At 41.0% G+C, this 16,748-nt stretch overlaps 1 protein-coding gene across 1 annotated transcript in view; it reads right to left on the reverse strand.

Moving 5' to 3' along the window:
• The window catches only part of LOC124612372, a 49,007-nt gene extending 36,531 nt beyond the window's left edge, over positions 1–12,476 (reverse strand). Inside the window, exon 1 of the mRNA XM_047140539.1 lies at positions 11,940–12,476. Within this exon, the coding sequence (XP_046996495.1) occupies positions 11,940–12,446 (507 nt within the window). The 5' untranslated portion in view covers positions 12,447–12,476. The remainder of the gene's footprint in view (positions 1–11,939) is intronic.
• Positions 12,477–16,748: the final 4,272 nt, after the last annotated feature.

Consider the following 16,748-nt stretch of genomic DNA (forward strand, 5'->3'; position numbering starts at 1 on the left):
TCCACCTTAGAGTCCTTACTTTTTCTTCTGTATATCAATGACCTTTCATCAGTAACATTACCAAATGTCAAGTTTGTTTCGTTATGATAAAAACATTGCAATAAACAGCAAATCAAGTCCAGTCTTAAAGAGATCAGTTAATGAAATTTTCATGAACCTTATTAAATGTTTCCTAGCTAAGTCTGTCACTAAACTTTGGAAAAACACACTACATGCAGTTCAGAACTTTTAAGATGTTTCTGACTGGTACATGACTAAAATACAATGAGAAACAGACAAAAGAAGTAGGCTGTGTTGAATTCTTGGGATTACAGCTAGATAGCAAATTCAGCCAGGAGCAGCATGTTGCAGCGTTGCTGAATGTTATCAACACTAAAAATAAGAATTGCCTTACAAAGATTTAAAGTCATTTACTTTAATCCAAAATGGTGTCCATTGTTCAGAAATGCACATTTTCAATAATATGCCACAGTATAAAGCATTTAACTACCTATGGAGTTTTTAAGAGTAGCCTAAAGGATTTATTGCTTAATTCATGGCTGAATTTCTTAGTAGAATATATATGTAAATGAAGTCCCATACTTCTTGACAGAGTGTAGGGGAACAATGCGGGAGACCCGCACCGCCGTACTAGGCAAGGTCCTGATGGGGATGATTTGCTGTTGCCTTCCGGGACCCTGTGCTCGGGAAGCGAGACCACAAGCTGTGTGTGTGTGTGTGTGTGTGTGTGTGTGTGTGTGTGTGAGAGAGAGAGAGAGAGAGAGAGAGAGAGAGAGAGAGAGAGAGAGAGAGAGAGAGAACTAATAATATCAAATAATCTGGTTATTAAAACAATCTGAATACTGTACAAATTTTGTACTTCAATGTGATCATTGTAAATAAGTGTTGTAAAATGATTTTCTATTTAGTATTTATTATTACCTTTCAAATGAAAAAAAATTAAAATTTTTTTGTCTCATTCCACATCCATGAAAATCCATTCACTAGGGATCGGATCTATGGAAAGTACATTAGCACATTTGTTTTTCACTGTGAATATTTATTGTGTATTTTTGTTTTTATGACATGTTCTACATCCTGTATGATTTCCTCACTATGGACCAACTGCAACAAAAAGTACATCCCATCACACCACATCAGACACTTATCCACTGCCCTTTGGCTCAAATGGAAAAAAAAAAGAGACTAAGCCGAGTTTTGCAACAGCATCATTTGCCGAATTTATATTCATCCATACAGGAGATTTTTGGTTCCCATGAAAGTCATACATAATACAGCAGCTTAAAGCATGTGTCATTATTCCACAAAAGATTGATGTCAGCAGCGTAAACTCATAACCTAATAAGTCTAAACATTTTGACTACCCACTTAATAGTGCATCGGTCCACCTTTGGAAATTCCAAGTCCTTGTACGGTTTCCAAAAGAATGTGGTAGCCTACCAGATGTGTCAGCACAGGTCATGCAGTTCCAATACATTACAGGCTGGTTATTTGTGGACAAGGAACTGGCACCCAATTAAAGAGTCCCAGGACTCTAACACAGCTTTCAGATCACGTGAATTTGGTGGCCATGACATGATTGAGAGTTCGCTATCATGCTACTCAAACCACTTTAGCACAGTTCTAGCCTTCTGACAAGGAAAGGTATCCTGCTGGAACATGCGATCGCTGTCAGGGAAGACATCAAATATGAAGGGACGCAAGTGGTCCACAATAACGTTTACATATGCAACAGCTGTCTTAATGCCTTTGATTATTACAAGAAGCCCTAGCAGCCAGCATGCACGGCATGGTACTTGTTTCAAGCAAGTGTTTGCCTGGATGATGGCATGTGCGGATGGAGCCATCAACTGCAATTTAAAAAAAATTATGAGATTCACCCAACCAGGTCCACTGTTCTATTTTGATGATCCCATGCCCACTACGGTCTTAACTAGCAAAGTGTGTCAACATGGTCTTAACTGGCAAAGTGTGTCAACATGGGAACACTCAGGGGCCATCTGCTGCAGAGCCCCATGCTCAACAACGCTGAACAGTGTGCTCCAGAACACTTGTGCCTGCACCAGCATGTACTCTGTTGTCATATCTGCCACAGATCATTGCCTAACATGTTTTCCAGCTAGGGTGTGCAACGAGATGAGTATTTCTGGACCACACATAATATACTTAACATGAACAACAACCACTGAAAAAAGGGGGGAAAAAAAGGATGGTCAGAAGCATACATTTAAGTAATTTAGAATTTATTAATGTATGATTATTTACTCTAAAAAAAGCACGATGGAATTAATTTGATATTTTATATATGAGATTTCATTAATAATTTTATGTGTACTTAATTACAGATTATAGAATTAATGTGATCTTTAAGTAGTGTTAGGTGGTAAACTCAGCAGTAAATGCAATCCACATGAAGATATCTAATTTCTACCAACTTTATCACAATTGCCAAAACTAACACAAAATTTCTTTTTATTTCCACAAATTCATTTCATTATACATCTCTAAAGCTCGTAGTTTCACCGTCATGACTGAAGAAGCTGTAAAATAACAGACGAATGTAGCACAAGTGAGAATGCCATGAATGGAATGGACCAACGAAAGAAGAGCATTGTGAGTTTCAAATTGAAAATATTCAATTTATTATAGTTTTACATGAACAGTATTTTCATTTTTTACTGATTGTGAGATAGGTGCTCACTTCTTGGGCTGCACTGATACTTGCTTTAGGCTGCATGCAGACCGTGGGTTGGACACCCCTGCTTCACAGCATGAGCAAGCCTCCGATATCTTTATTCTGTGATGACAATGAATGTCCCAACACAATCACCTATTCATGGTTTTACCAGCCTTCAGCCATGATTCATAGATGCTCACAGCAGTAGCATGTAAAAAGCCAACCAGCTTCTCTATTTCTGGGATGCTCATTTCCATGGGGGGCCAAAGCAACATTCCCTTTTCAAAGCCACATGTCAGTGGATTTCAATATTTAGGGATTGTATCAGCACTAGAATAATTCCCCATTGTTCTCTGGTTTGCTTATAAACTTCCCTTACCACATCACGTGCCACGCCACTACCAATGGGGCATTTAAACTTGGGGTGGAAAATTATTTTAGTGTTTTAGCTCATCAGTGCAGTTACTTGTATGTCTTCGATAACCCTGCTTGAAAACTGGAATGATTTTTGCCTTTTTGCAATCACATAGAATGCTTTATTGCTCCAATGACCTAAAGTGAAGTTTGTTGGATCCCTTGCTATTCACGTTGTATATTAATGACCTTGTGGGCAACATTAATAGTAACCTTAGACTTTTCACAGATGATGCAGTTATTTATAATGAAGTATTGTCTGAACAAGATGCACAGATATACAGACAGATCTTGATAAGATTTCAAAGTAGGGCAAATATTGGCAACTTGCTTTAAATATTGAGAAATGTAAAATCTTGCACTTTACAAAATGAAAAGTAGTACCCTATGGCTGTAACGCCAATGAGTCAGATGGAATCACTTACAAACAAAACACCGTGCAAACAGGCCTTAAAGGCCTAACAGTATCGGCTGGCCGCCATGTCATCCTCAGTCCTTAGGTGTCACCAGATGCAGATACGGAGTGCATGTGGTCTGCACAGCGCTATACCAACCGTTGTCAGTTTTCATGATTGGTATCACTACTCAAGTAGCTCCTCAATTGGCCTCAAGGGCTGAGTGCACCCAGCTTGCCAACAGCACTTGGCAGACTCAGACAGTAACCCAACAACCTGCTAACCAAGCCCAACAATGCTTAATTTCAGTGATGTGATGGGAACCAGTGTTGCCACTGCAGGAAGGCCTTTGGCTCATGGAATCAAGTTAACTCATACGAATACTCAGTGGAACACTTCGCAGAGACGTGAAATAGAATGATCACATAGGTTCAGCTATGGGTAAAGCAGGTGGCAGACATCAGTTTATTGGTGGAATACTGAAGAAATGCAATCAGGCTACAAAGTAGATTGCTTGAAAATCACTCGTCACCAACCCATCCTAGAATACAGCTCAAGTGTGCGAGACCCATACCAAACAGGACTAACAGGGAATATTAAACACATACAGAGAAGGGCAGCACAAAAGGTCATAGTTCTGTGGGACCCATGGGAGAGTCTTATAGAGACTCTGAAGAAACTAAACTGGCAGTCTAAAAAGATGCACTTTCTATGTAAAACATTCCAGGTTTTCTTGTCGCATCAGTTTGGGATAAAATCTTGAGCTTTCGATGAGAGCCTCCATTTGTCATCGTCAGGAGCAACTGACTGTCTTCACTGCTGTTGTGGTGGCCTTATATAGCCCATGGATGGCTTCTGATTGGTCAGCAATGAGTACTGCTGTCACAGATGGTGTCAATTTTATGAAATGATGGACAGTATGGCGGTGGGCTCTCTGTAGTCTCCATCATTGGCTAACTTTTTTATGGAGAATTTTGAAGAATGTGCATTAAATTTGGCTCCCCTCTGTACATCCTTATTTTATCGTTACGTTGACGGTACATTTATGGTCTGGCAACACAGCGCAGAAGCTGTCATGGAACACGTGAACAGCATACATCCAAACATCTGGTTCAATGTCAAGATGGCAAGGGATGTTGCCATTCTTAGAAGTTTCAGTACGATGACAGGCAAATGGGTGTATTAGCCACTCTGTGTACCGCAAGCAGGCACATACCAATTTATATCTTAATGCACAGAGTTTCCGTCATCCTGTTCAGAAGAGAGCCATTTTGGACACGTAGAGCAAAAACTGTTTCTGATGAGGAGCACTTGAAGTCCTAAATTAACCAACTGAAGTACATATTCCGAAAAAATGGCTACAGTGCATGCGATATAAAGGCAGCATTATCCAAGAAAAGGAAATGTGAAAATGCTGCACACTCACAGGATGAACCACTGATTGCAGTTCTTCCTTTTTGTGGCACTATATCCAGTACAATAGGAAGAGTCCTGGGTAGACGGGGTATAAGAATGATTTTTCGTCGTCCTAAGAAAATTAAGGAAATGATGCACCCTGTTAAGGACAGTCTCGGCTTCAGGGTTCCTGAAATTTATAATATCCCCTGTGAGCATGGAAGCAATTACATAGGTCAGACTATTCATACTGTTTCTGACCACTGTGCAAAATACCAACGGCATATTAAAAATAGAGAACTAGAGAAATCGGCAACTGCAGAGCACAGCCTCACTAACAAACATAAAATACTGTTTGATGAAATAAAAATTTTGTCCCATGCCTCCACGTACTAGGATTCTGTCATTAAGGAGGCTGTTGAAATAAGAATGAGCGAGAAGAACTTTAACCATGTTAGTAGATATTATCTGAGCACTACATGGGTACAAGCGCTCAATGCAGAGAAGCAGCAGAGACATTCTTTGCAGTGTTTACTTTGCCACAGAAGTGGTGGCACCACCAGCATGGACACTGACACTGTCTGCGACAGCAGTATGTAAATAGTCAACGAATCAGAAGCTGTCCTTGGGCTATAAAAGGCCACCACAGCAGCAGCAAAGACAGCCAGTTGCTCCTGATGTTGATGAAAGAGACTATCTTCGAAAGCTCAAGATTTTATCCCGAATTGATGACCAAGAAAGCCTACTTACAAAATCTTAAGTACCAGCTTTAAATTACAAGAGTCGTTCCATAAGTTGTGGCAACTATGGTGTATCATACAAGGATGTGGCACCACCATAATCACAGTAAACATGTTTGAAAGTCATAGCAACTATGGTATATCTTGCAACAATTTGACAATGTGGGAATTCTATGGTGTTCACTGAACTGGTACGGGAATCTGTATCTGAATGCCAACATAAAATGGGGTTCCACTACAGGAGCTCACAGGAAAGGTTGAAATGAAATGCACACTTCAATAGACAGATTCCGACCACATGGGAGGGTGGCAACGACAGACTCACCGCAAAGTGGGCGGTCCGCCTCACCCCATACTGACCCGTACATGGCTGTTATGCAACAGTTGTTAACAGAGGACTGACACTGAACAATGCAGAAATTAATGGCAGGGGCGGGTATGTCAAGGGCAACTATGTTCCCCACTCTATGGCAGGACTTGAAGGTGTGCAAGAAGTGTTCAAAATGGATTCAGTTTCAGTTAACAGAGCTGCAGAAGTGGACGTAATATGAGACCAGCCAAATCAACATGGAGCAATTTGAGTGGGAAGGGATTGAGTAGCTAAATCACACTGTTGTGATTGATAAAACCTGGGCATGAGCATATAAACCAGAATTGAAGACCCCATCTGTAGAATGACAATGCCACAGGTTCACCATGGTGATACAAAGTGTTTCAGAATCCATCCCAATGAAGGTCGTTCTCATTCTGGTGTATGATGACCATGGTGTTCTGGAGCGTCACCCTGTTAGGGAAGGCCACACCCAATGCCCAGTACTACATCTGCAATGTACACATCCAATACTGCTGGATAATGCAGTCATACTCCACAATAACGCTACAGCCCACATTGCAGACCTCATAAAAATCGTGTACAGTGGTGGGAATGGGAAATCCTCCTCCACCCATCCTACTTACCAGATCTCCGTGCGTGCGACTTTGACCTCATTCCAAAACTGAAGAAACCATTGCATGGGAGACACTTTGGAAACACGGTGGATATCCTCATGGTTTTTTGGCGGTGGATCACACTGATGGCAATGCCGATGACATTCAGCACCATCTCAGTCATTGTCAACACTGTGTGGATGCACTAGGGGATTAGTTTGATGAACAGCAGTTGATTTTGATTCATCTTTGTTCAATTTGTACTCTTACACAATTAAGTTATAAAGAGTTCCAGTGTGTGTGTTTCATTTCAACCTTTCCCCAGACCTCCAGCACTGGAACCCCATTTTATGTTGGCATTAAGATACAGACTCCATTACCAATTCAATGCATACCATAGAATTCCCACACCACGAGATATACAAGGGCTGTTCAATAAAGAATGATCATAAATTTTTTTATGGTCATACTTTCTTGTGCTAAATTTTAATCTTATGATATTCTGTTAGCTTAATGTGCAACAAACACACATAGTAGTTTCATTGTTGGGACTCCTGGTTCCTGCCTGTGAGAGGCAGGCGAGGTCAGACATGTTCAGTATCGCCAAACAATGCAATGGAGGTAACACGCGAGGAACAGTATGCGGCCTTGAAATTCTGTTTTCGTCTCAACAAATCTTCAGCTGAGGCCTATACAATGTTACAGGAGGCCTATGAAGATTCTGTTCTTCCCTACAATGGAGCTCGAAGGTGGTTTAAAGGGGAGACAATCAATTTCTCCAGTTACTGCTCTTACAGAAGAAAACATCAACAATGCTGCTGTCATTGTGAGAGAGAATCAATGAATTACCTTAAGATCACTTTCTGAAATACCGAACATTTCATTGGGTGCAACCCACACCTTGGTGACAGAAAAATTAGACAAGGAAGATGTTTGTGCGCGAACGGTTCCAAGACTGTTGATTCCCGAACAAAAGAACATGCGCGTGCAGGTCTGCATGTAGCTAAAGTTGATGTTAGAGGAAGATCAGGAGTTTCTTTCAAATGTAATCACTGCTGATTGGCTACATCATTTTGATCCTGAGAGCAAACAGCAAAGCTCAGTGTGGAAATCTCCTTCATCACCAACCACCAAAAAAGCAAACATGGTTGCTCCTGCTGAGAAAGTTATGGCCATCTCATTCTTTGATATTCATGGAATGGTTTATCAGCATGTTGTACCCGCACTCACATCAGTAACTGGACAATACTACAGGGATGTCCTGTAAACACTGCAAGTCCATATCAGGCGCAAAAGACCACATTTCTGTGAAGCAGGCTGGATGCTGTACCACGACAATGCGCGGCCGCATATTACCAATGTTGTTGCCGAGTATCTTGCAAAAATCAACATGAAATGCATCCCTCACCCGCCCTATAGTCCAGATTTAACCCCATGTGACTTTTTTCTATTCCCTCACATGAAGAAATGCCTTCATGGGAGGCATTATCAATCGTCAGAAGCAGTGGTGAAGGCTGCGGAGGCGATTTTGAAGGACCTCTCAAAAAATGGTTTCCAACATGTATTTGAAGACTGGCAGTGTAGCCGGGACAAGTGCATCTCAATCATGGGAGATTACTTTGAGAGGGGTCATCAAAATATGATAATTCTTCATTGAACAGCCCTCGTACAACAGTTGCTATGACTTAAGAAATGACCCTCATATGACTCCAGGAAGGTACTACAACCCCCTACATATCGCTCTGTGGGGATTGCGAGGACAAGATTAAATTCATTACAGCATGCATTGAGGCATTTAAACTAGCATTGTTTCTGTGCTCTCCACATGAATGGAACGGGAAGAAACCCTAATGCAATCATACTCCATGGTAACACTACAGTCCACATTGCAGACCTCATCAGGAATTGTTCAGCAGTGGGGGTGCAAAGCACATATCATCTGCTATGCACTTCACAGTACAGAGTATAGTTTTAGATATAGAATGAACTGCTGTAGGAAGGGCAGCAAGCTATTTCACATGATCTATGTAGAATTGTACAAACATTCTATTGTTCAGCAGTGGGGGTGCAAAGCACATATCATCTGCTATGCACTTCACAGTACAGAGTATAGTTTTAGATATAGAATGAACTGCTGTAGGAAGGGCAGCAAGCTATTTCACATGATCTATGTAGAATTGTACAAACATTCTATCAGTTTTCAGCAATTTTGGTTCATTTTCTATTCTTCAGTCACATTGGTATGTATCATTACAATTTTCATGTGAAGTTTGAAAGGAGGAAGCTGAGTACCATTTCCCCTGATTTTGTTGAACATTTGAAACTGAAAAAATAAATGGATTACTTTTAGTCATTTAGTAACGCTAGGAAAGAACAAGACAGGTTTTTTGTCAGATTGGTCAGAAATATTTTATTTTCAAGTTTACTGGACACTTCTCACACTGCTCTCAGTACTTTAATTTTGAATTTATTCAGCTTATTGTTTGTCAACAAACTTATCTCTGATGTCACAGTAACTTACTAACACAGCTACTGAACCACAATATTTCCAACTCCTTGCAACCTTGCTCAGCACAAATTTCTCTAAATAATGCTGTACAATTAATTTCAATTTTATTGTTACACACCTCTATTTTAATCTCAGACTTTTATGATGACTGCTCAAAAAAATCTGCATTCTGTTTATGGTTCACTTGCTAGAAAGTGAATTTTCTACAAGTGCCTTGACATTCCTTTTTGAATCTGTAGTCATGCTGTAGTAGCCTCATTCTCAATGATTCCCTTCTAGGACTAATTTAATGTAAACATTCAGATCTGTTTGTAAATAGGAGATCTAAGATGTTCTAACCACATTAGGTTCCCATTCTAAAGCCCATAAGTTAAAATCTCAGCCGCAGTATGATCAGTGCACATTTATGTATAACATCCTCCATAATCCACTAATTAATACCACAATATTTTCTTTTTCTGGTGTGCAAAGTCAAGTTTTCCCCTTTATAATCAATGCTGTTAAACTCCTCTCTGTATACTACATGTAATTTTATTACTCTAAAAAACTGACGTATGCATAACACACACACACACACACACACACACACACACACACACACACACACTGCTTCTCAAGTAGCTACCTGTCTGTATTGGTTTTCTGCATGCCTTACTATTAAGAGGACCTCATGAGTCTCCACTCAGTATTAGTGATCAAAAAGTCTGCTTCTGGTATATCTGAGCCTTCCACCTGGGTACCATATACCACTATCAAACCTTAAAATGACTGAGCCAACTGCAAGCATTGCTTCCACCCCTAGTGACAGGCAAGCTGTATTTTGCATTAGACCAACACTGTCCTGGGATACAGGAATGACATGGATTTCCCAGTTAAATGTTTGCACAAGAATAACTAAAAAAAAAAAAAAATGTCTGCCACTAAAGGGCAAATAGTTAACAAACAAAATACATTACTTAGAGGAGGAGAGCATTTGCAGAAAAAAAATTACCTGCTTGGTTTCCAGAGCACAGGATTAGATTAGATTAGATTAATTATTCATTCCATAGACCCACAAAAGAGGGATCCTCCTGGGTGTGGAACATGTCAGATGATTCTATTAATTAATCCTTTGCTCACACGTCTGAGTTTGTAATGAAATGATATGAGTTGCCATGTGCTTTCTCAAAATAATAGTTAGATTCTTATACATACATCATCAACATCCTATTGTCAAATATCCCTTAAAGCCAAAATAAAATCAAAGGACTACAGCACAGCTAATGTAGGCCTACATGTTAAAGAATACAATATCAGTGACACTATCAACTATGAAGACTGTCATCATATAATCAAATATACTTTATCAAAATATTACGATGCCAATGGGAATAACGGGCCTTGAGTACATATGTTCTTATTATGCGTGCACGTGCAGGTATGTGTCTACTACAAGGTGGCGTTGATTCTAAGATAATATTATGTTGTATGTTATCTATACTAGATTGGTTTAAAAATATGCAGAGCCTAATAAATTAAACTGTTGATTCTTTAATACTGGTTAACCCCTCTGAGTCCTTAAAAAACTGAACTCTGATGTATAAAATACCTGAAACTTCTGATTACTTTTCAAATTAGTCAGTATGTTAAATACTTGACACTCATGTAAGTGGGAAGAAATTTTTCTAATATTATGTTTAAATTTTGTTGGCTATCCTGAAGTACTCTCATTACCAAACACATCAGTATTGTGTGGGTATTATTCACTCAGTTTACAGTAAAATCTTGTTATCACACATCTCTATGTTGTTGTCATGTCACATTTCTTAAGGTATATGCCATACCATGATATAATTCTCCATGTTCATTCAGTGGCATGCATGGATAATGTCTGTTCCTAACTAGGCCTATTTCTCTTGCTGCGTTAAAATGTAAACATAAGATTTTCTCTCTTAATGAGTAGATCATAGCATTTTAAATTTATAAAATCAGTCAATAATTGTGTGAAATATTGAAAATCAAGTATTTGTTGACCCTGGAAGCCGTCAGGTAGGCATCCCACAACTAGGCTCGTGAATGATGAACTGGGATAGCCGTTTAGTAATATAGACTAAAGACTACAATGACAGGCTTGACTGTCGATAATAAAAACAGTCAGCAGAACTTAGAATCAACATAATATTTTTCTCTCCCTATCTAAAACACTATGGCTACCCTAAGGCAACTGCCAAAAAATTAAAACTAATTGCGAATGAGTGAGCAACCTGCAGATCCCTCCAGTATATATAAAACACACACACACACACACACACACACACACACACACACACACACACACACAGAGAGAGAGAGAGAGAGAGAGAGAGAGAGAGAGAGAGAGAGAGAGTCAGTCTTACAACTGTCCGTAAGTTTACGAACACTATTAATGCAAATACCTTTTATAAACAAATGAGTACATTGAGTGCTGCATTAATTTTCTGTGTTTCCAATAACACACCAAACAACAAATTAGATTGCCACAGTGTGATTTTGTATATTATTTTGACACATTTTCAACATGAGTTAACCAAGGCATATCCTCATTTTAAAACCCAATTAGCCCCTACTGCATGTATAGCCCTTATCCTAAAGCTTGAAACTAAGGCAGTATGCATATATTCAATACATCCTGGGGGCAGTTTATGCAAAGCTCAGGGTGTGAAAACTGTTCAATGATTTTACTGTCCATTCTCTAGTCGTTCATGAGCCTATGATCACACGAAAATTGGTGACCAAGTTTACAGTTCAGCATCCGATACAAATCTCTCTGCGATTTCGCAACTCCACACATGAAAGCTGTAAGCGCCGGCTAAGAAATATGACTCCATAAAAATGTTTTGCATATTTACATATCAAATGCCTACCTGCTTTGACCCCAGTACGAAGTCCTGAATATTGAATTCCTGATCAAAGTAAGGCCTGATTATCAAATTTGCAAGTATCCAATTTTTCAAACTCTTCGTGAGACTTGGCCACACCAATTCCGGAAAATTCATAATATGAGGAAATTTCTCGGGGCCTGAACTTGTATCGCTACAGAAGTTCCTGCTACAACATGTAAATAAGTTTACGCACTTAGTTTTATTTATGGCCTGACAACTCTGCAAAGAATGACATTCACCTTTTGCTGATAAAAATGCAGCGTGATGTACAGTGTACACTGGGGTTAAGTGTCGGTGAACACAGTAATGTGACAATCTGTCATTCCTTTTGCAGGTTATGATATTCAATGATTTCGAGGAACCGCCATTTAGCACAAATGCACGAGTTGAAGACATCTGCAAACGTTCTTGACCTCCACGTTTCGAAGAAAAACAAATTCGTTTCAAAAAATCAAGCACCCTGCCACTCCTCCAAACACTACCGGCCATATCCGCGCACTGTCAACATCTGAAAGTCGCTGTAGACACGGCAACCAACTTGGGATACAGTGAAGTTGACATAACCCCACAGTCCGTGATAACCCTATGGATATGGAGCCCATTTTTGTCCTTTCTAAAATACATGAAATGTTCATAAAAATGGCTACCTGACCTTTATATTAGATGGTATATCGATGAAAACGCCATTTAATTCTTGAAAACCCGTTTGCTAAAACCATGTCATTCTACAAGTTTCTAATTCTAGACTCATTAGATTACACAGGTGAAATGATCGTCATTGATGTGGAATCAATAAAAAAATTTAGTCATAAACACTAAATATAAAATCATTTATAACACCTATTTACAATGATCGCATTACTGCATTGAATTTGTACAGAAATCAGGTTGTACTAATACTCGCATTATTTGACATTATTATGGCTCTGAGCACTATGGGACTTAACATCTATGGTCATCAGTCCCCTAGAACTCAGAATTACTTAAACCTAACTAACCTAAGGGTAGCACACACCCAGTCATCACGAGGCTGAGAAAATCCCTGACCCCGCCGGGAATTTTTTTTTTTTTTTTTTGTAACCATATATATTTATTTAAATTATATTAACAACGATACATTTAAAAAAAAGATATTTTATTCTATTAATCTATTATATTCCTAGTGATGGTTAATATTACTGTCATTTTATATGTTTTCGTTTTTATATTTTCCTTCTTCGTTTTTCTCTTATTGTTTGTTCCTTAAACCCTTTTACATGGCCATTTGTCGTCTTTTTTTTTTTTTTTTTTTTTTTTTTTTTTGTGGGGGTAGACATTGCAGGACAGGCATAACAGTTTATATTTGGCATTGATGCATTGATTTTGAGTTTATGTTTCTGTATGTGATGCACTTGTTATGCCACAGGCACATTGTGTATTCTGGTTTGATCTCTTCCTCTAGTTACACTGTTAAGTGGGACAGTATGAAGGAAACGTCACCATGATAGGTGGAGCAGAAGTGGAAGAAACTTTTTTTTTTTACATATACTACAGAATATACCTAAATTGAAGAAGAGAGAAAATTTTTGTCATATTACATAAGAGAAGCAGAAAGGATAGTGTGAGTAATCAATAGAATTTTATAGGCACAAAGTAAAGGAAATCATTTAAAAAATTATCTAATAATAATAATGAGTAGTTGGCACTTTCCACTAAGGAGCACTTTGTGTCACTGATTTCACTAAAAAGAAACACTTTATACTACTATACTTCACTATTTGATGCGAGAAGAGGAAGCACTTTATCTTTTTTGTTGCACTTGTTCACTATCACTACATACGTTCTTCTTGTGGTGAGTGAGGTGAGGTGTTGGTGGCGGTGCTGAGGGTCACAGGCTGGGTAGGACTCTGGCGATTGCTGTCTGCAGTGGAATCTGCAGGAAGTTTTTGAAGTTCTCGTGGTATCGCCTGTGCTGCTGGGCTGTCTTGTTCTCCTCCCAGAGGTCCATCAGGAAGGCCAGCTGGTTGGTCTGGCTCCGCGCTACGATGGCGTGTGCCGTCATGGCGAGGATCCAGAAAGTCGCCAGTCGCTTGGGCCGTGGAAATGGGTTGCAGTCTGGGGCGGTGATTGCTTCCACTGTGATGCTTCCCGGCGCCGTTCTGTTGATGTGGGCCACCATCTGCTGGCACGCTTCCCAGATGTTGATGGCATTCCCGCACGTGAATCGGTGCTCGAGGGTGTCGGTCATGCCACATACGTCACACTTGTCACTTGCGACGAGTTTTATCTCCGCTAGTCTTTGGTTGGTTGGTACCGTTCTGTTAATTATTTTGTACCATGTCTCCTTCGCATGTTTAGGCAACACGTTTTCCGAGACGTTCCCCCACATTTTTGTTTCCAATTGTATTGCGAGAGTTTTTGTTCAAATTTGTTTTTTGCCGGCTTCCCCCTGAGGGCCCAGTATACTCTCTTGGCTGTTCTGTGGCTGGGGTTCGCCAAGGTGTCCAGAACGTAACTTTTGTTGGCGTAGTGCAGCCTGACGTGTCGCATTCTGAAGGGAATGTGTCATGTGTCGACCGGCGCTTCTTGTGATGTGGGCTTGTATCTTCCAATTATCTTGGCTGTGACGCTGTCAGGGTTTTTGTCCTGGATGGCGAGCGTTCGTTTCAGTAGAAGGGCTGCACATTTGGTCTTTGTGTCAACTAGACCTAGTCCCCCTTCTTTCGTTGGCAGCGAGCACGTTGCTTGCGCCACTTTGAATATATTTCGACGCCACAACAGGTAGTACACTGCGCTCGTTAGTGCTCGCGCAATTTCTGTCGGGATGCTTAAGATTTGCGCCAGGTACCAAGCTTTCGACAGGATCGTCGTGTTTATCAGTTCTGTTTTCTGGTGGATTGTTAGCTTTTGGTTCGCGTGCTGTCTGGAGAGACCTCTTATGGTGTGTAGCACGTCCCTCCAGTTGTATGCGGCCATTCTAGGTGGACAAGACTGTATATATATATATCAAGAACTTTATGGCTTTCTGCTATTTTATACCACTGGCTGTCTGGTTTGAGTCGTTGATTCCCTATCGGCAGTAGCACTGTTTTTCTGGGGTTGGTTTGGGCGCCTGACGCTTTTTGGAATGTATTCATGATGGTTTCTACTCTCTCAATATCTTCCTGGTTTTCAATAAAGATGCCTAGGTCGTCAGCGTAGGCTATACATGCTACTGCTTTGCCTACTACGGAGAAGCCTCTGATGTCGTTTGTGAGTTTCCGCAGCAGCGGGTCCAGTGCTATAGCGAATAGAGCCATTGACAGTGGACAGCCTTGCCTCACGGATCTGTCCAGTTTTATCAGTTTTGTTTCCCAACTATTGATTATTACTGTCGATCTCGCAGTACTTAGTATCTTCTGGATGATTGCGATGAATTTTTGCCCAAACCCGAGTCTGTTTGGTGTCTCTACGAGATATTTGTGGTCGATCCTGTCGAAGGCTTTGTTGAAGTCCACCGAAATTATGGCACCTGCGCTTCTGGTGGTGGCTGCCTGTGCTATTATGTCCCTGTAGGTGCATGTGGCGTCAAATATATTTTTCCCTGGTACCGCACATGTTTGCCACGGACTGATGACTTTCCTCATCGCCGATTTCAGGTTGTTTGCGATGCATTTCGCTATTGTTTTATAGTCGGCGTTGAGGAGCGTAATTGGACGAAACTCTTCAATGCGGCGGGCGGGTCTCTTCTCAGGGATGAGTGTTATGGTCCCTTCAGTCAGCCCAGGTGGAATTTCCGCCCCATCGAGTATCTCGTTCACCATTTCCGTGAATTGCCCTCCTAGCACGTCCCAATATGCGAGGTATAACTCGAGCGGGATGCCGTCGGCGCCGGGTGCTCTTCCTCTCGCGCTGGTCCTCATCGTTTCTTTGATGTCATCCACGTCGACATTTTCTGTCAGCAACGCCCTGTCTGCGTCTGTGAGCATGCTCCTCGCCTGCTGGAGGATTTCAGCAGTTGCCGCGTCGTCTGTCGCTTCTCGACGGAACATGTCTCGGAAATAGTCCTCGATGTGTTTTGTTAACTCCGTTTTCGTCGTGAGCGTCTTTCCCTGCTTGTCCTGAAGCTCACTTACGCACTTTCCTGCGCCTCTCTCCCTTTCCTTATTTAGGTGGTGCATGGTGAGTGGCTCTTCATCCACCTCGCCATATGTTTTACTTCTGGTGAGGACGCCTCTTATTTGCTGTTTCTTTATTTGAAGGAGTTTTGCCTTGATTCTCCTCACTCGCGGCAGGTATTGCTGGTCGTCTGCTGGTGCGTCGAGTGCGTCTTTCAGGCACTGCTGGTAGAACTCGGCCGTGGTTCGCCTCCAGAATGACTTTTCCGCGCTGTATCTTATCAACAGGCTGCGCATTGTCGGCTTCGCTCGTGCCAACCACCATTCGGTCGTGCTGCTGTAGCGTGCGCGCTGTGCCAGGCATTCTTGCCACACTTCCACTGTTTGCTTGCGCAGTTCCGCGTCCTGCAGGTGTTCCGTATTTAGCTTCCACGTGCTTCTTGTGTTGACGTTCTTTCCTTTTTGGAGATGCAAGCTGCATTCGTAGCTGCAGTGGTCCGAAAAGATGACAGGATAGACTTCAACGTGCGCAACATTTTTAGTTGCTGCTCTGCTGATATATATACGGTCCAGTCTGCTTTTACCATTTTTGTGGTGGTATGTAAATTCAGTGTGTGTTGGATGGAGAAGGCGCCACGAATCTTCTATTTTCAGTCGTCGGATCAGTTCTTGCAGTTCTGGGCACATGTTTGCTACAGGTATTTGGTCTTCAGCT

Source organism: Schistocerca americana, chromosome 4 (genome assembly GCF_021461395.2).
Source record: "Schistocerca americana isolate TAMUIC-IGC-003095 chromosome 4, iqSchAmer2.1, whole genome shotgun sequence".
Classification (NCBI taxonomy): Eukaryota; Metazoa; Arthropoda; class Insecta; order Orthoptera; family Acrididae; genus Schistocerca; species Schistocerca americana.